This window comes from Colobus angolensis, unplaced genomic scaffold, assembly GCF_000951035.1.
Source record: "Colobus angolensis palliatus isolate OR3802 unplaced genomic scaffold, Cang.pa_1.0 Scaffold465, whole genome shotgun sequence".
Taxonomy (NCBI): domain Eukaryota; kingdom Metazoa; phylum Chordata; class Mammalia; order Primates; family Cercopithecidae; genus Colobus; species Colobus angolensis.
Window position 1 is genome coordinate 844,239 of NW_012118099.1, and position 22,714 is coordinate 866,952.

At 38.2% G+C, this 22,714-nt stretch overlaps 1 protein-coding gene across 1 annotated transcript in view; it reads left to right on the forward strand.

The window, feature by feature from the left end:
- Positions 1-22,714, forward strand: part of CAMK4 (calcium/calmodulin-dependent protein kinase IV) — a 273,484-nt gene that overhangs the window by 151,809 nt on the left and 98,961 nt on the right. Inside the window, exons 3-4 of the mRNA XM_011958288.1 lie at positions 8,992-9,054; positions 10,970-11,053. Of these exons, the coding sequence (XP_011813678.1) occupies positions 8,992-9,054; positions 10,970-11,053 (147 nt within the window). The remainder of the gene's footprint in view (positions 1-8,991; positions 9,055-10,969; positions 11,054-22,714) is intronic.

Sequence of the window (22,714 nt, forward strand, 5' to 3'; positions counted from 1 at the left end):
AACCCCGTCTCTACTAAAAATACAAAAAAAACTAGCCGGGCGAGGTGGCGGGCGCCTGTAGTCCCAGCTACTCCAGAGGCTGAGGCAGGAGAATGGCGTAAACCCGGGAGGCGGAACTTGCAGTGAGCCAAGATCAAGCCACTGCACTCCAGCACGGGCGACAGAGCGAGACTCCGCCTCAAAAAAAAAAAAAATTTGACTAAGATCATATCATTCTTCTCTCAAAATCCTTCAATTGTATCTAATCTCTTTTATACTAAAATGTAAAGTTCTTACCATGGGCAGCATGACTTTTCATGACCCAGCTTCTGATTGTGAAGAGCCTCTGTCATCATCTACTGCTTTCTTTCTATGCCACTTTGCTCTGGCTAAACTGGCCTCCTCACTCTCAGTTGTTCCAAGCCCCACACATAGCTGAGGGCCTTTGCATTTGCTCTTTTTCTGTCTGAAACCTTTATCCTACAGATCCAAGTGGATATTTCCTGTTACTCTATCAGAGAGAGCTTCTCTAACCATCCATCTCAGATAGTACCCTTCATCACTCAAGCTTCCTTACCTTGGTTTTGTTTTCTTTTGCTTTTCTGCATTGTACTTACCAACTATGGACCTTTTATATATTTAATTATTCTTTTTCTGTCTTTATTAAAACATAAACTTCTTAGGGCGGGAAGTTTACCTATTTTGTTTACTGCTGTATCCTCATGCCCAGAATAGCATCTATACATAGTGGGTGCTTAAAACTATTTGTGAAGTAAATGGATAAAATTAATTGAATACAGATGCATACAAATCAGTAGATTGGTTGATGAGAAGATAATCTTTGAAATTTTTTATGACTTCTCAGTGAATTAAAAGCAAAGTCTTGCGATGAGAATAAAGGGAGGAAGGACTATTAGAAGTTGGAGGAGGGAAGGTGTAAAATGTTCTTTTGCAGAGTGAGAAAGCTGGAGACTCTTAAGAGTTGGGGTCACAAATTAGAAATAGGACCAGCCACCATAGCTGTGCATTTTGTTTCAGTCACTTCATTTCAGGCATAGACATGGATTAAATAAGGGAAGAGTAGTGTTTAAACAAATTAAAAGTTTTCCTGGCAAGTACAACTGAGAGAGACAAGGGCAAAGAAGTTGGAGATATGTATAAGCAGAACAGGGCTTATACTAGTGGACGTAGAACCTAAGCCAAGTAGGAGCTGTAAAGATAGGTCGTAGAAATCAGAGAGTGTAATGTTTGAAATCAAGATTTGTGATGTGGTCCAGTTTATGGTAACAAGGTCTGAGATGTTGTCATGGAAATGAGTTGCTAAGTAAGAATTGAGGAAGTGGTAAAAGAACTGAGAGGCAAGAATGTTGAATGAACTATGCATGTGAAAGTTGAAGTTGTTAAGAATGATTATGGGGAATAATGGTTGAGATGGAGACATACATGCTAAAATGTTCAGTATAGGAGTGTGTTCGTGAAAGAGAGATGAGAAGATGACTACAATGAGGAGGAGTTGCAGGATGTATTTGCTGATGGAAGACATTTCAAAGGAGCTGGGATTTTGGAGGAAGAGGAAGAGAGATGATTTGGGCATAGCAACGAGGAGCAAGAAGGATATCTATCCTACTTCCAGGCCTTTGGGATACATTGGGGTACATTTCCTACTGGACCAAAAACAAGCCACTCCTTGAGAACACTGAAAAACATGAGACAGTCATGAGATGCCCAGGTTTATGGTGGAACAAGAGGATAAAGATAAATAATCAGACTTGATTACAATTCTGTATTTGTTGGAGGTACCAGCCTCATGTAGGAAACCTCAATTTTTTAATGTGTCCTACATTTGATTTTGGGGTGTTCAAACAGAAGTTCTTAGCTTTCAAATTCTTGTAAATCAAAACTGTCATTCTTGAATTTAACAAAATTCCAGTTGTCAAGATTTTTCACCAAGCATGTTAGTGCCAACATGTACTTGTTGAATGTCAAAAAATAGGATGCTAAATTAAGCAGAAGTTATGCATAGGGAATCACTGGGAAAGCATAAAGACATTTGGTTGCTTATTTATCCATTAATGACTTATATTCTGCTTGTTTCCATAAAGGATTTGAAGAGCATAATTATGTACTTTGCATCATATCTCTGGACATCGTTCATATACAAAATAAGCCAAAGAAGCCAAAGACGGAATACAGAGACAAAACAAGATTTATAGTCTTAATCTCTGCAGGGAAAATAAGATAAGACTGAGCATTTTATGTTGAAATGTTACTTTACTTGCCTGAATGATTAGAAAAAAAGAGCAGCAGTCTCTAGTTGCACAGGTCACCCCAGTTTTCCAAGAGTATTTGAACTTCCAAAGTCTGGATATAGGCCACATCTAAGATAGCCAAGTGGTCCAGTTTATTCACCCCCTCTCTCCATTTGTAATTACCACAAAGCAGAAACTGGTTTTCTTTTTTTTCCTTTAAGCCATCATTGCTTTCTTCTTCATATGTTTTTAATTATTTCTGTTTTCCTCATCAACCATGTTGGTCCTAGCACAAGAATGTATTTGCTGCATATCTTAGTGAAGGATCTGTATTTCATCAATCCGATTCCAGTGGTGGAGCCTTTTTCTCTGATGTTACTCTAGAATTATACCTCTTATCTACTTCTTTCTCCCCTGCCATGGGGACAGACAGGAAAATTGGAATTTTTTTTTCAGTTTTAAGAAATCTTGAGTGATGTGGAGTCTAGAAACTGTAAAAATCTGTATAACTTCTTTTATTAAATTTTAATTTTTTTCTGTGTATAATCTTCAGAAAGTATATCAAAGACCGATAGAACACTTAGGGCAGTTTAATTAGAGGAGCTAGGACAAGGCATTACAGAAAAACGCATGTGCCCAATTCATTTGATGGTTATCTACTTCATATTAGTAACAAGAGCAATGACAAATAAATGGAGACAAGGTTCTTTCTGATGAGCAATAACACATCATAAATTAGAGAAGCAAGACTGTGAGTCCACTGCTGTCAATTTAGTTTACCTGGTGCCTTAGTTCATTTTCTGTTGCTATAAACAGAACACCAAATACTAGATAATAAACAGAAATGTGTTTGACTCATAGTTCTGGAAGGTAGGGTCATCTCATGGTGGATGGGCAGGATCCTGAAGCAAGTCTTGTGTCACAGAGAGAAATAGAACTGAACTTATCCTTTCATCAAGAGCCACTCCCATCATAACTATCTCACTCCCAGGATGATGGCAATAAATCACTCATGAGAGCAAATACCTCATGACTTAATCATCTCCTAAAGGTTCTACCTCTTAATACTGATACAATGGCAACTAAGTTTCCAACACACGAACTTTTGGGGAATGCATTCAAATCATAGCACCTAGTAACAGATAAAAACTCTAGAATGCACTATGATTAGACAAAACTCTGATGGGCTGCCTCATATTTTTTTCCGCCTACTTGCTACCTGAGCTAGGGGAAATGAATGACCTTTAGCTATTTCATGCAGGTAGGTCAACCAAGCATATGCCTGAAATTTCTGGCTTTTATAGCTACTTTTGGGTTTGAATGAGAGATGACATTTCCTGTGGAGGAATATGCCATCACAAATGACTGCCAGCGAGACCCCATATACTTCCCAGAAATCATGGAAAAGTTAACCCATGGACCAAATTTCAGCAATGGGAAAAAAAGGAAATTCTTGAGTAGGTAAATTCCCCCTTCTTCCTCCTTCCCATGGACTTCTTCAAGGAATAGTAGCCTGGTACAACGTCTCTGGAAAAGTACCATGTGCCCATTGGATGCAGCTGCCCATATGACCTGCTGTATGTCTTTATAGCTCATTAGGATGTTTGGTGCGGACTGCATTGTGTCTCTGACCTTTCTGCATTTCCCTTTTTCGTAACTCTCACTGCGTTGGATTTCCCAAATAAAGCACAGAATGTTGATCCATGCCTCATGTGTTTTTTTCTAGGGAACTTGGGTTAATTAGCCCAAGTTAAGGTTTTAGAAAAATACGTATTTATTGTAAATTGTTAGTAAGGAAAAACCACTATTCTTCAAGGTATTTTGTAGATACTAAAGGTAAGTTTTAGGATTTCATTGTTGTTGTCATGAATGGTTTCTTAAAACCATCTGTTGATGCTTCTCAAGATGCTAATTATGGTCGCAGTTGGAAGCTAATTTCAAGTGGCAATAATGACTGTTCAGATAGCTGCCCATTGACTTTTGCGGTTTGCTTAACAGTTATTTTCTAGGAAAATACTATTCATTCTGAGTGGTAATGTGAGAGCTCCCCAGGAATTTGGAAAGGGAATTTAGAAGTGCAAGGAAAACACCAACTTCTGTAATGAGAAGAATATTGGAAAGGTTGAGAGGAGATGGCTATCAAGACCTACACTTGTGTGACCTCCAAGACATGATACCTTTAAAGAAAACTGCCCCTGAGAGTATGGCTATTTAAGAAGCTCTCAGACTTCTTTACAAAAAGCAATAAACAGATGGCCCTCAGCTTATCCTTCTGGGAAGGATTTCCTGGCTTTAGTATGGTCTTATCCTTGGCTTCTTAGCTATATAGCTGTCCGTTTCCATTTTGTTCAAAATTACCCTCTGCTGGTTTCCTTGGTCATCATTACTTTGACTCGCAATTCAGGTTTTGTTGCTTAGTTTACTCTCTTTGGATTGACGGTGTTTTAGCCTTACTTTTCTTCATGTTCCTTCTTCAGAGATTCTTATTTGCTTCACTCTTCTCAGCCTCCACCAAACTATGCCCTGCACATTATTCACCCTGGGCCCCAGCATTCAGAGAAGCAGAAATGAGACTGTATCTACATTTTTCCTTCATTTAAATTATTTTTACTAGAATTTTTTTCTTCTTTTTATTCTATTTTCAAATGTATACTTTTTTGGAGTAGTGACTGTATTTTTTTCACTAAATGAAAGAACTTTTAGAGTCTTGTGCTGCCATTCTACTACCTCCTGGACCATGCTGTCTATACCCCGTGACTAGGCTGCCTATACCTACTGACTGGCTATCAGCAACCCACATCTTACACTACTTCCATGTACCTGGTGCACACTCTAGCAAAACATTCTCCATTTTTTATTAGCAACAGTGTGATTTTTTAAAGGACTGGTAATGTCAAAAGTCTTTTAGAATAAGCCCACTGTTTGAATATTGGCAGCAGTTGGCTCAGAAAAGCTGTCTTCCACTGAAAAATGGAACTTTCAAAACAAAATTCATTTGTAACTTGCATTCTTCCGTCTTTCACTATCTTCTGTCAACATTGTGTAGATCAGTTGCATCTCCCAAATTAGATTGTAATCTTACTTTAGGAAGGACCATATTTCGTTTGTTTTTTCCTGTGACCCAATTATTTAACATGGGGCTGAGTGCATAAAACCTATTTTAGACTTACCCTTACTGTGTACTATACATTCATTACATGGAAACTAAAGAAATTACTCAGACATTCTAAAATTTCCAGTTAAATAAAACACATTTTTCGGTTTTTGAAATTTTATCTATTTAATATTCTCTGATTTAGAAGTTTTGACAATATGGTGGAAGTTATGATTCTCTTCTGCCTCACAAAGCACATAGATGTTAGTAAATTATTTATCCTAGTTTCTATTCCAACCATTCATATTGGCTAGAGCCATCGTTTTCTTAGACTTCTTTACTTTCCTTCAAATTATATCACCAGTGACATCAAAACAGTTGACAAGATTGCTGCCCAGAAGTAGAGAAAACAGCAGAATCGAGGTACAAAACTAGGCAGCCTGCTAGGTTTTTCACCAATTAAGTGATTGCTCCTACATCAGCTTTCAGTATGGATTCAAAAGAGTTTCTAGGCAAAATTCTAAATTGCTATTTGGTAGGGCCCATTTGGATTACTGGTAAGTGGTCAAAACTTTGAATATGAAATAAACTGATGGCAAGAGTTCTTATGAATGAATAATTATGTTATTGATTGATTAGTCTGGGACATGAAAGAAACTGAGAGAGTAATACTTCAGGATCTTATGCAAATGTAAAATGAAGGGAACAACTACTACAAGCAAGCACTAAGGGAGTCCTCAGTGTCTGACAACATTCATTCTTTGAGGGAACCAAGCCTCCCATCTCCTTCAACCATGGTCAAAGGAGAGCGCTTATGACCCATTCTTGGCCTTGTCATGGGTACATGTCTCCTACATCCAGGAATATGCACATAAATCAAGCAAAGCTAATGAGAATACTATTTGAGATTAGATAAATGTTGAGAGACAGCATCTCTCTTATCTTAGAAATACAGACTTGGAGCTTCTGTGGCCATGTTTCATGCCATTTGGAAAGGAGAGACATAGACAGAGACACAAACATGCACAGGGGAGACAGAGGTTATTTGAGTCAGAACTTCTCAATTTGGTTATGTCTGCAGATAGATCTACTCTGACATCCCAGTTACATGTGCCAATAAATTACCATTTGGGACTTATTATGTGAGTTTGAGCTGAGTGTTACTTGCAACTGAAAGAGCTTTGGTCAATACATAGTCTGAATCATGCAGAGTAGCTATGTTTAGTGTCCATGGAAGACTGCTGAAATGGCCTCCAAAGTTCTTGGGTTAGAGAGCACTGGATGTATCAAGATGTGTGTCTTCCTTTACTCCTTTGCTCCTAAAGTGCCAGAGCCTATCAGTTTGATGTACGGTCACTTGAGTTAGGTTATTTCTTACCAACTTGCTTTTCTCTATTCACAGTGAGTCTTCCCTCTTATGTAATGGCCTCATATTAACTGTCAGGTATTAAAATGTACAGATCATATATTCATTCCCTCCTCTAAGAATTTATAGCTGATGTTGCATTTTTATGTGGGATGTTTATAAATATTTTAAGAAGTATGTTGGGTTGCACAGACTGGCATCCAAACAACAAAAGTAAAATACATTTTTGTTTTGTAGTATTGCAAATTGATTTTAATAGCTTGACTTTCTTTGGCAAGAATATATTAAAACATTCTGAGCCTCTTGATTGCCTGTATGAATAACCAAAACTTTTATTGCAGTTTAAGAGGTCTTACCATGACTGTATGGCTATTTAATGTTTTATTGTATATATGGGTGAAATAAACTCTTGAGAAATCTCTCAAGAGTTGGGCTGGGAACTCCTTAAGATCTCCTTGTAAACATTTTTTCATCTCATAAAAACTGAAGACATTTATAAATGGTGATTGCTTTCTTTAAATGAGGTACTCTAGGGTCTGGCAAAATTGTATTTGCCAGAAAAAAGAAATGTGAAATATATGTATATGTTGCAACCAAGAAAAAGAACATAAAACGTTTGAAAAATTCTTTTGAGTATTCATTCCTTTTTTATTTTTAAAGATTGCATGCTTGTTGGTTACTGTTTTCATTAAAGAATGAATATTAAATAACTGGATGTTGTTCTTTATCATCTTGAAAGTTATGATTGGTTATCACCATTGACATGCACTTGGATTTCTCCTGAGGCCAACCTTTTCTTCCTCAGGAGAAGTAACTGAAACGGGGGAACCCATTTCCCATTTGAAGCAGTCTCTTGGATATGCCTACAGAGTTTGGCTGTGAATTGCACATAAACTTCTTCATTTCTAAAACCATGTAAACTCTTGCTACTTCAAAGGTTCAGGACAGCTCAAATGGCAGAAACCATAGTAAGAATTCAGGTATTATAGTTATCAATTGTTTTGATAAATTTTGTTGGAGAGGAAGACATTAAAACGTTTATGTCGTCCGGGCGTGGTGGCTTAAGCCTGTAATCCCAGCTTTGGGAGGCCGAGACGGGCGGATCACGAGGTCAGGAGATCGAGACCATCCTGGCTAACCTGGTGAAACCCCGTCTCTACTAAAAATGTAAAAAATTAGCCGGGTATGGTGGTGGGCACCTGTAGTCCCAGCTACTCGGGAGGCTGAGGCAGGAGAATGGCGGGAACCCGGGAGGCAGAGCTTGCAGTGAGCCGAGATCCGGCCACTGCACTCCAGCCAGGGCGACAGAGCGAGACTCTGTCTCAAAAAACAAAACAAAACAAAAAAAAAAACCTTTATGTCTACTATATAACTTTTAGAGCTCTGAAATGCCAGCTTATTGTGATTAAAGGAAAATTTTGGAATATCCTGAACTAAACTGCCATTGTCCCAAACGTAGAGACCAAGTGGTGAACTAACTAGGATTCTTTCATGGCAAGCAACAGAAACTAACTCTGGATAACTTAAGCAGAAAAAGGAAATGTAGTGGCTCATATAATTAGAATTTCAAAGGGCAAACCAGCATAACTGAATCTAGGGGGTTAAATTATATCAACAGTCCTCTTGCTTCGTAACTCAGCAATGTTTTTTTTTCCCTCTGTTGGCCTCATTTTAATAAAGTAGTCTCCATATGGTATCAAAACTGTTCACTATTAGAAGCAGACTGTATCCTCTTTTGCTCTCATAATTTCGGAGAAAGATGGAATACCTGTTTCTTTATTTGTTTGAGCAAATATTTGTAGAGGCTTCTGACTGGGATGACTTGGGTCAGGTGAATATTCCTGACCCTATCACAATGGCCAGGGAACAGGATACTCTCGTTGGGTAGGTTGGGTTTTGTGCTACATCTGTGTGAGAAGGACAAGTGAAGTGATTGACAGCTCCATTGGGGTTTAGACAGACTTATATATAAGAAAGGAAGACAAAGAAGAAGGACAGGTTGAGATGAACTTGGGCATTAGTTGTGACAGTGATGACTTTTGATAGGAAAGTGGGGAAGATGCCGTGTAAGGAGTCTGACAAGTTGTGATCCATACTAGTTCTTGGCTCTGTCTTATGTTAGAAGCAGAGAGAAAGGACGTGCAGCTGAAAAAGAAAGAGAGGAAGGAGACACACACACAAAAGCTAAGGAATTAGGTTCTGCCAATTTCCTGATTCACCCAGGTAGTTATTGCTGTTTATATTTCTCTGCTACAATGAAGGGGGAGTTTCTTTCAGTTTATCTCTTTTATTTTGCCTTTTAGGTGGACAAAAAAATCGTAAGAACTGAGATAGGAGTTCTTCTTCGCCTCTCACATCCAAACATTGTAAGTGGTTTTTAACCTACTATTTGAAATGATTTCCAGAGCTGGAGAAAGGGACCTTTGTCCTTCACTGTCAATGCTGATAATGGAAAGGGGATTCTCCCATCACTGATAGCTACCATGTACTAGATCTTGTCCTCATCTCATCACATTTTCAATCCTTTGGCTGAATAAGTCTTACAAGTAATACCTCTGAAAAAGTTCCAAAATAGATTAGCAATATACACCATCTTTATTGTCATGCATAAAAGGATAAAAATCAAAGAGTTTTGTTTTGCTCTAAAAACACTGGCTTTTTCCTTCTTTTGTGTGCCTATCTTATTAATTTTCCATTACTGAAAAAGCCTGTGAAGAAAATACATTGCTCTACAAAGGTATTTCAGTCTGCTTTGAGAGAGGATTGCTTCAAGAACAATGTGAAGAAGCAAATAAATGTGTGCTTGAATGCAGAAAATAAAATGTCCTCAGAAGCTCTGCTTCAGGCTTTGTCCAGACAGCCTCTGAGGCAAAGATCTAGTAAAAAGCTTTCTTGAACTGATGAAGTGAAAAAGAACAAAATAATTTTCCAGGTCGTAAGTTGTTTTTATGAATTAAGCCATCTACTTCAAGAAAGCATTTTTGCCCATTTCTCTGGGGAAGTTGTGACGTCCAAGGGGATGGCCTGCAATGCTTAGGTTTAAGGCAAAGTACTTAAAATTTAATGTATGAGTTAGGAAAGCATTCAGCTATAAGTAGCAGAAAACTTGAATAGGATGATTTAAACAAATATTTTCCATATGTTGCAAGCAACAAAAATCAGGCAGTTTTCTGGCTCAGCTCCTCAGTGCTGCCATCCAGATACCATCCTTGGTTCTGCCATCCTCAGTGCATTGACTTTCATCCTCACGCTTTTCCCTCCTGGGCCTAACATGGCTGTTCCACAATTTTTGCAAGTCATCATGTCTATATTCAAAATAGGAAAAAGATGGAAGGATCTCAGCTGCCAATTCTCATGAGAAGAGTAAAAACTTTCTCAGAAACTGTGGCAGCAAAAGTCTCTTCAAATTTTATTGGCTGGAGCTAGTCACAAGATTACCCTTAACTGCATGGAGGCTGTGAAATTAATGGCTGAGACCATTCATGATCTACAATTTGGGGCTAGACACCATCTCTGAACAAATCAGAGTTCTCTTCATATTAAAGCAGGGAGAAAAGGGTTTTGGGTAAGCAGTTAATAAAATCTCCCATACTCCATCACCACTTTTACATTATCCATCTCTTCTCTCCAAAGATAAGTCAATGTAGAATTTTCCTCAAGTGTAGGCTAGTCCTGGCTACTAGATTCTCATATATATGGAGAAAAATATCTAAAACTGGATTATCTGAATGTGATGAAGACGGTGGTATGCTCAATCAACTCACTGTCACCACTACTTTTCTGAGGATTGCTTCACCCACTGACACCTTTTTAGATATTGATTGATATATCCTTTACATATAGGCTGGTCTTACCCTGCCTCAGACCCCTAATTTTAAGTTCCTAATTCCCAGAAGAAATAGGCATTTTGTACTTCCAGCCACCATGATGCCTCAAATGGTTTAGGAAGTTGTGTTGTTTTTGTTTTTGATGTTTGAACAATTCAGAAATTGGGATGTTTCAGAAAAGTTAGAAAGTGTTTCCAAGGCAGATATTTTTCAACTGCCAAAAGGAAAAATGTAAGCATTTTATAGGAACTTTGAAAAAAATGAGGTAACTGATGAAATCGATAACCCAGAAAGAGAGTGAGAAATAGCTAGCTGATACAAGAATGAGGAAACTTTATTAAGAGTGATCCAACGTATTACTACTGCAGATTGTTGTTTTAGCCATAGTGTTAGCTATTTCCAGGAAAGATGGAATAAGAAATTTGTGATATTCTTTTTTTATATCTTTCCGTAGATAAAACTTAAAGAGATATTTGAAACCCCTACAGAAATCAGTCTGGTCCTAGAACTCGTCACAGGAGGAGAACTGTTTGATAGGTGAGTTGGTTCTGGAAATATAACCACAGAAAGATTTGCTTTTGGCCACCAAAAAGTAATCTAAAGGACATTTCTCCTGAAACTTTTTATAATGACAGATTATACTTGTTGATAAATTCTACTAAAAAAGTCTTAAGAAGAACGTTGAAGGAAGGTGGGTAGTGGTAAGATGCAGGTACGTGAAAACTTGAGATATTTAGTGAGTAAAAAGGGGAACACTATAATATCTACTTACCTTTGCAAAGAGTTATCTCCTCAATAAAAAGATAGAATGTCTAAAATCAAATTTGGCCAGGCACGGTGGCTCAAGCCTGTAATCCCAGCACTTTGGGAGGCTGAGACGGGCGGATCACGAGGTCAGGAGATCGAGACCATCCTGGCTAACATGGTGAAACCCCGTCTCTACTAAAAAAATACAAAAAGCTAGCCGGGCGAGGTGGCAGGCGCCTGTAGTCCCAGCTACTCAGGAGGCTGAGGCAGGAGAATGGCGTGAACCTGGGAGGCGGAGCTTGCAGTGAGCCGAGATTGCGCCACTGCACTCCAGCCAGGGCGACAGAGCGAGACTCCGTCTCAAAAAAAAAAAAAAAAAGAAAGAAAAAAAATCAAATTAAACTAAATAGTAAGATTTATGAGACTATCTTAAGAAAATATTTGATGAAAATTATAGAAAATTAAACATGTACTCTAAGTGTCCTCTGGTTATGATCCAAAAGCTCATAAAACTCAATAATCTTCAAATGATTATTTTTAAGCTTACTTTCTTTAGAAGTCTGTGTAAAGAGTTCCACATTGCAAAGTAAACATGCTCTGTTATAGCCAATTATTGCCAACTTTGGTTTCCTGTTCATATGTTCATCTTTCAAAGCAGAGGAGTGAGAATGGAGGGGGATGGGAGTGTGATGGAAATCTGGCAGAGCATAATATATGCAAACTATTTGTACAAGACACACAAACTTTATGTTTCCATAGTTGTTCCAGTTTACCCACCCTCTTAGGAGAATTCTGTATCTGTCCTGATGGGCTCTTGAGAGGCTTTTGCTGTGTTCATCTGGTAATCAAAAAAGAATGGAATTTAAAGAAGACAAAGAGATTAAGTAGGCATATATTAGAAATGGTAAGAAGCCATGCGTGAATGGAAAAGTTGTGTTTAAAAAATGGGGCAAGAGACAGGTAGAATGTAGTTTAGGGGAAAGACAGAAGAGACCGAGGGAACCACTGATGTAGCCTGAGTGCCTGGATCACAGCAAATGCCCCATAAATATTTGCTGAATGAATGAATGAACAACTGCTACAATGAATGGGCTCTAAGGAGAAAGATAGCTAAAGGGGATTACTTTTGAATATGTTGGGAGAGGAACACTCCTTCACTTTTGCCAGGGTCTGAATGTGTGCCCTCCAAATTCATTTGCCAAAAGCCTGATCCCTAAGATAATGGTATTAGGAGATGGGATCTTTGGGAGGTTATTAGGTCATAAAGGTGGAGCCCTCCAGAATGAGATCAGTGCCCTTATAAAAGAGGCCCTAGAGAGCTGCCATCCCCCTTTTACTATGTAAGGACACAGCAAGAAGGTGCCCTATGAGGAAGTGGGCCCTCACCAGACACAAAATCTCCTGGTAGTTTGATCTTGGACTATCCAGCCTCCAGACCTGTGAGAAATAAATGTTTGATACGTATAAGACACACGGGTTATATTATTTTTAAATAGCAGCTCAAATGGACTAAGATACCTTCCTTCCCACACCTACTCCACCCAGTTAAATTTGCTGCCTCTTCAAGAGCTTTCAAAAGTATTCATATTGTTTTTCAAAGGTTCTGTCTCTTTTCAACATTACCCAGTGAAAATTTGGATCTTTAGGTGAGAAGGAGCAAAAGGCCTAGCTTCATTGCAACTATATATGTATGTGTAACAGATATACATCTGAATTTTGTTCATATATATGTTGAAACTTCCTTAGAGCAGGTTCAACATTATAACATTTTGGCTGTTTTCACATTTTAAGAATAATAAGTCAGCTGAAGGAAGTGAGCATCAGTAGCCTAAAGTCATACAGTTCTAGCAGCAGTTGTTTTTTTGAAAGACTCACAGTTGTGAATCCTGACTCTACAACTGAAAGATTAACTAATCTAGAATAATTTACTTAACTTCTCTGAACCTCAGAACAAATTTGAAGTGGCTTTATGTTGCTAATAAAGCTTAGATGGCTCTGATCCGCTCTGAAGATATTCTTGTTCACATATTTCCATGTCCTCAAGCAAGACTCTCCTGGACTAGCTAATTTGGGTTTTGCCACAACATGCCTATAATGGCTCCTTTTTCAATACCTCTTTAGCTGACTCTTTTTCATGGATGTATTCCTTCTTTAGGTACATTAATAGAATCAGTTTATAGTCAGATCCTGCTGGCTTTGGAGCTATGAACTCTCTCTAAGGAGACCTTGCATATTTCTCTGCTAATTATGGTCTATGAGAGAACTCTCATGTTTTTAAATTATAAATAATTGCAGGACAGGAATGCCACACTGAAGCAATAATTTACTAATAGTATTTGCTATTTACTTACCTACCTCTATTGGTTTGAGTTAATTGGGAATCAAGGGTTTCTCCTTCTCTTGTTCCCAGCCTTTCTTCCATGAAAGAATTTGGGATGAAATTTAATTCAGCTATAGCTAAAAATGAAAAAACTAAATGCTATTGATAAATTTCATTTGGAGAGATAAATGGATGAAATATTCATATTTAACAGAAAACATCGGAGGAATGGCAGCCAGCCAGTAAAGCACTCAACTCTTAGTGGTTTTAAAAGATAGACTCTTTTCCTTTGTGTGGTGTGGTCCACAGCATTGACCTAGCTGATATGAACTTGGGTCTCTCCATTAAGTTACTTAATTCTGCAGTTATCTTTAAATTTTATCAAACTGGAAAAACATTCTGCATTATTATCCAATGTATTGATTTCTTTCTTGAAAGTTAAAAAGTAATATGGACTGTATTTTGTACTTAGGTCAAAACAAATTTATTTAATTGTGATGATAAGAATTCATTCCTGGTCTAATGATGACTCTAATAGTATGTAATGAATGAACTAGGGAAGTAATTGCTGAAGAGATAATCATATGAGTCAATTATACTCAAAAAGGTTGTATTTAATTAGCAAAAGATCTATTCTATAATGCTTATAAAAATTAAACATAGTCAAAATCCAAGTAGAATCTGCTATTTTATGTAGAATTTAAATAGTAAATTACATAGGACAATTTATTAGAAATTTTGGAATAAAATCCATGATTTGTTGTGCCCAAGAAAAATCTAAAACATAAAAAATTTGCACAATTATGACATCATGAGAAGAAGAAAGCTCCCATGAAGTTTCTGTTTAATTGTTCTCAGTTTGGTCTCAACTCTGAAAACCTCAACATCATTTTCATTGAATTATTGAAATGGACAATGAAATTATTCAAATTTCATTGAGTTTTGCTTTAAGAGCAAATTTCAAAGTTTTTTTTCCTCAAAAATGATTGTATTTTAAGACAACAAATTTAGCAATATCCTTACAGTCTTCTAATTAAATCCAAAGTATTTTTTCTTGATTTTTATCAGATAACTCCAGTATCTAAGTATAGTTTTGAATTTTTTAAAATTGTCATGGGTTTTTTTCTGTTTTCTTTTTCTTTTTTGTTTTATCAATTTTTCCTAAAGAATTTTATTTTTATTTAACTTTTAAGTTCAGGGGTACATTTGCAGGTTTGTTATGTAGGTAAATGTGTGTCGCGGGGATTTGTTGTACAGATTGTTTCATCACCCAAGTATTAAACCTAGTATCCACTAATCCATTAGTTATTGTTTCCTGATCCCCTCCATCCTCCCAATTTCCACCCTTCAAAAGGCCCCACTGTGTGTTGTTCCCCTCTGTGTGTCCATGTGTTCTCATCATTTAGCTCCCACTTGTAAGAGAGAACATGTGGTATTTGTATTTCTGTTCTTGTATTAGTTTCCTAAGGATAATGGCCTCCAGTTCCTTCCACGTCCCTGCAAAGGACATGATCCATTTCTTTTTGTGTTTTTGCTTGCCTGATTAGGCTTGTTCCAATGTCAAATATTATGTATAAAAGGTTTTAGAATTTGAGGCCTGGAATGCTGTTACCTTCCAAAAAAGCAGATTTTATTTTGTTGTGGCAGGCATTTAAGGTTAAGAAACAGATCATTTTACTATAATCGGATATTAGGGTAATTCAAAGCTGGGCTTCCTAAAGGCTGATGTATTTCTTGTCAAGTCTTATTCACAAGGCTTTGCTCTTTGAAGGTTTCAACTTTAAGCCAGGGCATTATACCAGGGCTCTTCTTACTTGGCAGACCCTGAATGCCAACTTCTGTACCCTTAGCTCTGCGTAATGGCCAGAAAGTTTATTCAGCTTCTCAGCCTGTCAGCTGCTGTGTTGGAATAAGTGAATGCCTTTAGAAGGAAAGCAGAGGCATCAGATGGCAGCTTTGCTTTGCTGGGTTTTTCTTCTCTTCTGGCTCTTGGTTCCTAAGTCCTTCTCTTCCATAGTGTATTAGTCAGGAATCTGTATAGGGACAGAACTAATAGGATACATGTAGATATGTAGGGGAGTTTATTAGGAGAATTGACTCACACAATCACAAGGTGAAGTTCTACAATAGGCCATCTGCAAGCTGAGGAGCCAGGAAGCCAGTCTGTGTCCTCAGACCTCAAAAGTAGGGAAGCCGATAGTGCAGCCTTCAGTCTATGTCCAAAGACCCAAGAGCACCTGGCAAATCACTAGTGTAAGTCCAAGAGTCCAAAAGCTGAAGAACTTGGAGTCTAATGTTCAAGGGCAGGAAGCATCTAGCACAGGAGAAAGATGGAGACCAGAAGACTTAGCCAGTCTAGTCTTTCCATGTTCTTCTGCCTGCTTTTATCCTAGCCGTGCTAGCAGCTGATTGAGAGTGGGTCTGCATCTCCCAGTTCACTGTTAATCTCCTCTGGCAACACCCTCACAGACACACACAGGAATAATACTTTCCATCGTTCAGTCCAACCAAATTGACACTCAATATGAACCATCACACTTGATAACTCTGATTTGTTCAAATATATTTTTTTAAAGTTATTTTGTTTAGTTTGTTTTTATTTTTCTTGCCTGGAGCCTTGTCTGACCCACCATTGCTGACAGTAAAAATTCACATATGGTTTTAAATTTTGTTCACAGACACTAATGTATTTTCCTCATTTAAAAAGTCAGCCTATTTGAGCAAGCAGGATGAAAAGCAGTATCCTCACTATGCAAATATGAAAACAGAATTAGTAAAGGTTAATGATCTTCCCCGTCCAGGCAACCAGACTGTCTTCTGATCCAACCCTTTCCTTCTTGTATGGCCTCACTTTCTTTCTTATTAAGTCCAGTTTGTCTCTTGCACATCATTTCCAAGAAAATAAATATCTATTTATACATGGAAAATCCATGATGTATTGATTGGTCCTATGCAAACCTATGTATCTATGTAACCCACTCAATAACTCTCTCTTCACCTTTTTTGAGGCATTATTATCCATATTTTTTCCATAGCATAAACTTAAAAAGTTATTAATAAGTCATAAATTCAGACCTCACCTCCAGTCCTACTATATGAGTCCTAATAGTAATCTGTACTTCAGCATTTCTGGATCTCTCATTCTTGGTGGAAACAAATTGAATTTTCAGGGCATTGCTATTAGATAACGGTTTGAGAAATAGAACTGAGGCTGTTTCTTGTCCCAGTCTTTCTAGGGTTGTATCATGGTTGGTATTAGGATTTAACAAACTTAGGAAACGTCTGCATTTGTGAAGACCGTTGTGTCAGAAATTAGTCATCAATGTAATTATCTAACGAGTGATTCTATAAAATGTGATTGTTCAGAAAGGATAGTTAGTGAATATAGTGAGGAACATTTTTGAGATCCTATTGGGTTGCTGGCAGAGTGTGCAGGGCAATTTACTAACACGATACTATTTAATCATTATAGGAACACATATATAAAGTAGACTTTGGTATATACATTTTACAGACAAGATAACTGAGGATCAGAGAGGTCTGTTAACTTCTGTTAGGTCATCCAGCTTATATATGATCTAATAACAATAATTAAATAAGATTGGACTCACATATGTAACATTCCAAAGTATATAATTTTTCTACCATGTCATGCTGCTGCAAATGCCGGAACTCTTAGGCTTAAAAATAAAACTTCAGCTTAGTAATCTAACGTTTGTCCTACTTGAGTGTTGACTTAACCTGAACTTTAATTTGTATATAGTTGTTTTTCAATCATGGATATTTTAAATACATCTCTTTATGTGACTTTATCTGGCTATATGTAAAGAAAACTTATACTTTGATTTGGACTAGACTTACAGTTTACTTTTCCTAGAAGCCTGGCCATAAAATAAAAGATAGAGGTGAGGTAGTAGAACACACAGGATAAATGGAAATTTATTATTTTAAGCTATAGGTCTAGGAACACATTGATTTGCTGATGGGAAGGAGCTCATAAGAAAGAGAAGCAGGAGAGATTTGTGTGAGAGGGACCTAAATTTGGAACAGCATTCTAGAAAAGGCATGAAGGGAATGAGATCTAGAGTCAGATAAAGGGATTTGTTTTTCAGAAAAAAACTCTTCTTCCTCTGAAGCAGAAAGAAAGAGACAAAGGGTCAAATGAGCTAGATTAATCAAAGCAAGTTTGAAAAAGAAAGACTTTTGGAATCAGTTGGAAGACACTGTTGAGACTGAAATGTAATTGTACCTTACTTCCAAACTAATAAATTAGCCTATCATTCTTTTATGGATGCTGGAAAGCACATGATTCTTGGATCAGAGACAAAGGGCCATATTACTCATGGCACAGCAAACATTATGGGCATTAGCATGTCTGTCAGTTCACCTTGCCCTTTGAGTTCCATGGAGGCAGTACAGGGGGCCAGATAGATGCCTACACCTGGAATTAGATGTATTACAAGAGGGGAGATAATTTTTTTTTTTTTTCTTTTTTGAGACAGAGTCGCACTCTGTCGCCAGGCTGGAGTGCAGTGGTGTGATCTTGGCTTACTGCATCCTCCCCTTCCCGGGGTCAAGTGATTCTTCTGCCTCAGCCTCTCAAGTAGCTGGGAGTACAGGCACCCCCCACCACGCCCAGCTAATTTGTGTGTGTGTGTATTTTTAGTAGAGACAGGGTTTCACCATGTTCGCCAGGATGGTCTGGATCTCTTGACCTCGTGATCCGCCCGCCTCAACCTCCCAAAGTGCTGGGATTACAGGCATGAGCCACCGTGCCCGGCCAAGGGGAGATAATTTAAATGTCATCAACTGGGGAATGAACAACCATTCAACCATGAAAAGGAATGTTCCTTTGATACACACCTTAACATGGATGAACTTTAAAAAGTTTATGCTAACAGAATAAAGCCAGACATGAAAGACTATATATACTATGACTCTATGACTTTATAGGGAACTTCAAGAAGGGGAAAATATATAGACAGAAGCAAAGCAGTGGTTTCCTAGGGCTGGAAATAGAAGTGTGGTGGGGTATAAGACATTTAGGTAGTTCAGTCTTAATAGCCTCTATTTTTCCAGTATTGTTAAAGAAGGGAAATTGATCTCCTAATACTAACTGGTAAAGAATGGAATAGGGCACTTGAAGAAGGAACTGGTGAAGATTTTTAGAGAGATTGTGAGAACAGACGAGGGCAAGAATAAGGGCTTTTGAGGAGCACTGAAGGTCTGCCAATGCTGAAGGCTATGCATATTTGGAGACTCTGGTCTGTAGCATTATATATGACTGGCTTACCCCTCCATATCATTCCTGGAGTTTTGGACAGAACTTCTTTTTCTCTTGGCTTTCATACAGCTTTTCAGCCATCTCCCTCTTGATCTCTTTCCTGAGTTCCTCTTCCCCTCCCCACCTCTTAAGTTCCCTTTAAACTTCTCCTACATTCTTGGTAGATGAATTTGACACTCACTTGTGGCTTGAACCACACTGGTGGCTACAGTCTCAGCAGAGATGAAAACTGTATTTTCAGCAGTCTACTAGGCTTCTCACTAAGTCCCATTAGCACCTCTAAATCAAATGAACTCAGCATCCCTCTCTGTCTCACTCCCCTTCCCTGTGAACTGATTCACCAACTAAACTAATCTACATGAATTTCTCCCTTTTGCTTTAGATTCTCCTCCTCTCTTCCCTATAATTCTTCCTCTGAGCAGCTTTGAAATCTGTTCCCTTTTCCCTTTCCCAGTGCTTCTGCCCTGTTGCGCCTTTGCATTATTTCCCATTGCAGTAGATTCCTAGAGAGTATTACTTTCACTCCTTTTCATCCATCTGTGTTTAAGCATAGATTTGATCAGGTCAGCCCAGAAAGCTACTCACTACTTTCACTTAAAGTCAATACTTTTAAACTTGACAAAAAAGCCCACTTACAATCTGGCCCCACCTCACCATGCTGGCTTTACCACCCACTTTGTTCTCTTCCCACCAATGTATTAACCACTGTGTATTGTCTCCATCCTCAAGGAGCTCATAGTCTAAAGAGGGAAAGTAAAAATGTGACATGGACTCTAATATTTTTTAAGCATCACCTTCCAAGTAAAGCGTATTAGGGATTATAATGACCACAACATCACAATTTTTTTTAAATGAGGGCTAGGAAATAAAAAGAAATAAAGATAAGAATCAGGACATAAAAGAGAGATCATCACATGTTTTGTGTTTGTTAGAGATTGGCCCCTTTTTCAGCTCTAAGTATTCATGTGGGGATGATAAGTGCTATAATTAGGGCATAAACACAGTGTGTAGAGCACAAAACAAGGGGGTCGTGTAAGTCGGAAATCGCTTCAGGAAAGGAGTAAAATCTTTTGAGCTGACTCTTATTTGAGAAATTGGAAATTAGCAGGTGGAGGCCAGAAGGAAGGGCCTATTGGGGCAAAGTGATGTTCAAAAGCACCATCGTACACTGTTGGGTAAAATATGAGCATCTCAGTCTCGATTTTAAAAGCTAGGCTAGGTAGAAAGCAAGCAGGGGCTAGATATTTATTGAGTGAAGGATTAAATAAACAGTGTGCACCTGAGCAATATATATATCTTTTCTTTCTTTCTTTTTTTTTTTTTGAGACAGAGTCTCACTCTGTCGCCCAGGCTGGAGTGCAGTGGCGTGATCGCGGCTCACTGCAACCTCCACCTCCCGAGTTCACTCCGTTCCCCTGCCTCAGCCTCCTGAGTAGCTGGGACTACAGGTACCCACCACCATGTATGACTAATGTTTTATATTTTTTTAGTAAAGATGGAGTTTCACCGTGTTAGCCAGGATGGTCTTGATCTCATGATCTTGTGATCTGCCTGCCTTGGCCTCCCAAAATGCTGGAATTAGAGGTGTGAGCCACCGCACCCGGCTACAATATATATATCTTTGAGTCAGATCTTTTATCTATAGTAGGAGGGAAGTAGACTGGGAATCTCTTAGGCCCATTCCCAGATTTGCAATTTGATTTGATCTCCTGTTTCTCTTGTCAGCTCCCTGGCCAGCACCCACATTGATCCACAAATCTCTGACTTTCTTCTTAGTATTCAAATGTACCAGGTGCTAGTACTACCTTTGAAACTACATTTTTGAAAAGTATATGAACTTAACTTTCTTTGGCAGAAAAGTTCTTACAGAAAGCACCAAAACAGACAACAATGTCATCAATAAAATGAGAAGCTGTGATTGAAACTTACAAAGAAGTGGTAGATTTACGTAGAGTGCAGCAGTTTTCATTTTAATATTATTTTGTATGTAACAGCATAATGGTGTACTAGCAGCCCTTAAGTCTTAGTTCCTGAACTTTATATTATTTGGGGCTTTTACTCTCTGTCATTTGATCCTTTAGTACACATTCTCGTCAGACCTATATCTTTCTCACATAAACCTAGTCATCTACAGTTATTATGCAGCCATTTGAGAAAAAGCTGCGAGTGGTGGGCAGAGCAGCAGGGCTCCTAATCTATGTGCCAGGAAGTCTGGGGCCTCAGGATATGATCAGATTAGATCTCTTCAGCTGCTGTGCGCGTGTTAACTGCCTGGATGGAGATGCGCTCAATTCAATTTGTGGCAATTAGTGTGACAGAAGCAAATGCACCAGAGTCATATATTACAGCAGCTCCATAGAGAGAAATAGGCATTGCCTGTATTTTTTCATCCTATAATTTTTAAATGATGGGAAGAAAAACACACCAACTGGGGAGAAGAGCGCGGGCATCAGCACAGTGAGCTGTGGAAGTAAAAGGCACAGTCATGGAATAAGAGAGGCTGTTGAAGCCAGAGGCTTTCAGTAGAGGAACTTGGGGAAATGCACCACCTTCGCGCTTCCTTCCCAGATCTCCAGATGTCTGCTACGCCCCCTGGTGGCTGAGGGACCTTTAGGAACTGGGGTCTCAGAGCAGCCTTTTGGGTCAGTGTCGTGATTAGAATCCTAGAAGACATTTTGTTTTGAGCTCTGAGTCCTCTGACCTAACCCACAATGGAAGGCTGGGAAACTGTGTGGCACAGAGGCAAACTACAGGGCCCTGGACCTGTGACAATTATCTTAAAGTGCTGGTAGCATCTTAACTGCTTATTATTTTTCAAATCATGAAACAGAAATTAGTTTACTAAATCAGAAGAGAAATACAGCAGTAACTACATTTAAATATGAAAAAACAAAAATACCAGCCAAAATTATCCCTCTATTTTTACAGCTTTAAAACCCCTACAATGATTAAATGTTTCGTTGCTTCTAAAACTCAGAGTCATGAGTGTATTTCGTATAAAGCTATAAACCCTTGACTGTCTATCCATGGTTCAGTTTCATTGGCAAATTTTTTGAGATGCCAGCTAAATTGTATAAAGGAATTATTACGTGTTACTTCATGAAATAAATACTCTATTTTAAGGAATTTAAATTACTTTGATTTTGTTTAAAATAAGTTTCTAAAAAGATTCATGTTATTCCAGCAATATCTAAAACTATGTAACTCTGAGTTTCTTCCTAAAGCCAGCAGTAATCTCTTCATTTATTGCATTGTCCTCTGGGAAGCATCCACACAGCTGTTCTTCCTCTGGAGCCATGGCCAATGTACTTGTGAAGGGAATCACATCTGAGTCCAGTGCTTTTGTTCCCCATGGTAATGAACATAGGCAAAAGTATTGTCCAAATGTCCACAATCTGAAATTTTTCTGACATCCATTCACTTTGCAATTGGTATTGGTTCCATAAATATTTACTGACTATGGGCAAGTCTTGCAGCTAGGCTCTATGGGTGATCCAAGCAACAATCTAGTGAGAAGGCTAATAATTTTACCACAGTGCCCTGCAGAAGGCTTTGGACAAACACATCTACTGATGTCATACAACTGAAATTGAGAGAAATAAATTGCAAGATTTCATTTTCCTTTGCTTGGTCACTAGCATCTTCACTTATAATCACAGTTCTAAGTTGTAAACCTGCATTTATGACTCAAGTTCATTGCTATTGAACTTTTTAGTTAGCCATGGATAGCCTGAGTGGCAGCTCAACTTATAAAATATTCAAAATGGAACGTCTGAGTTTCAGTAACCTAACCCTGTGACAATCTGGTTAAGGAATCATCTGGGAACAAAACTCCTTTTAGCAGAAGT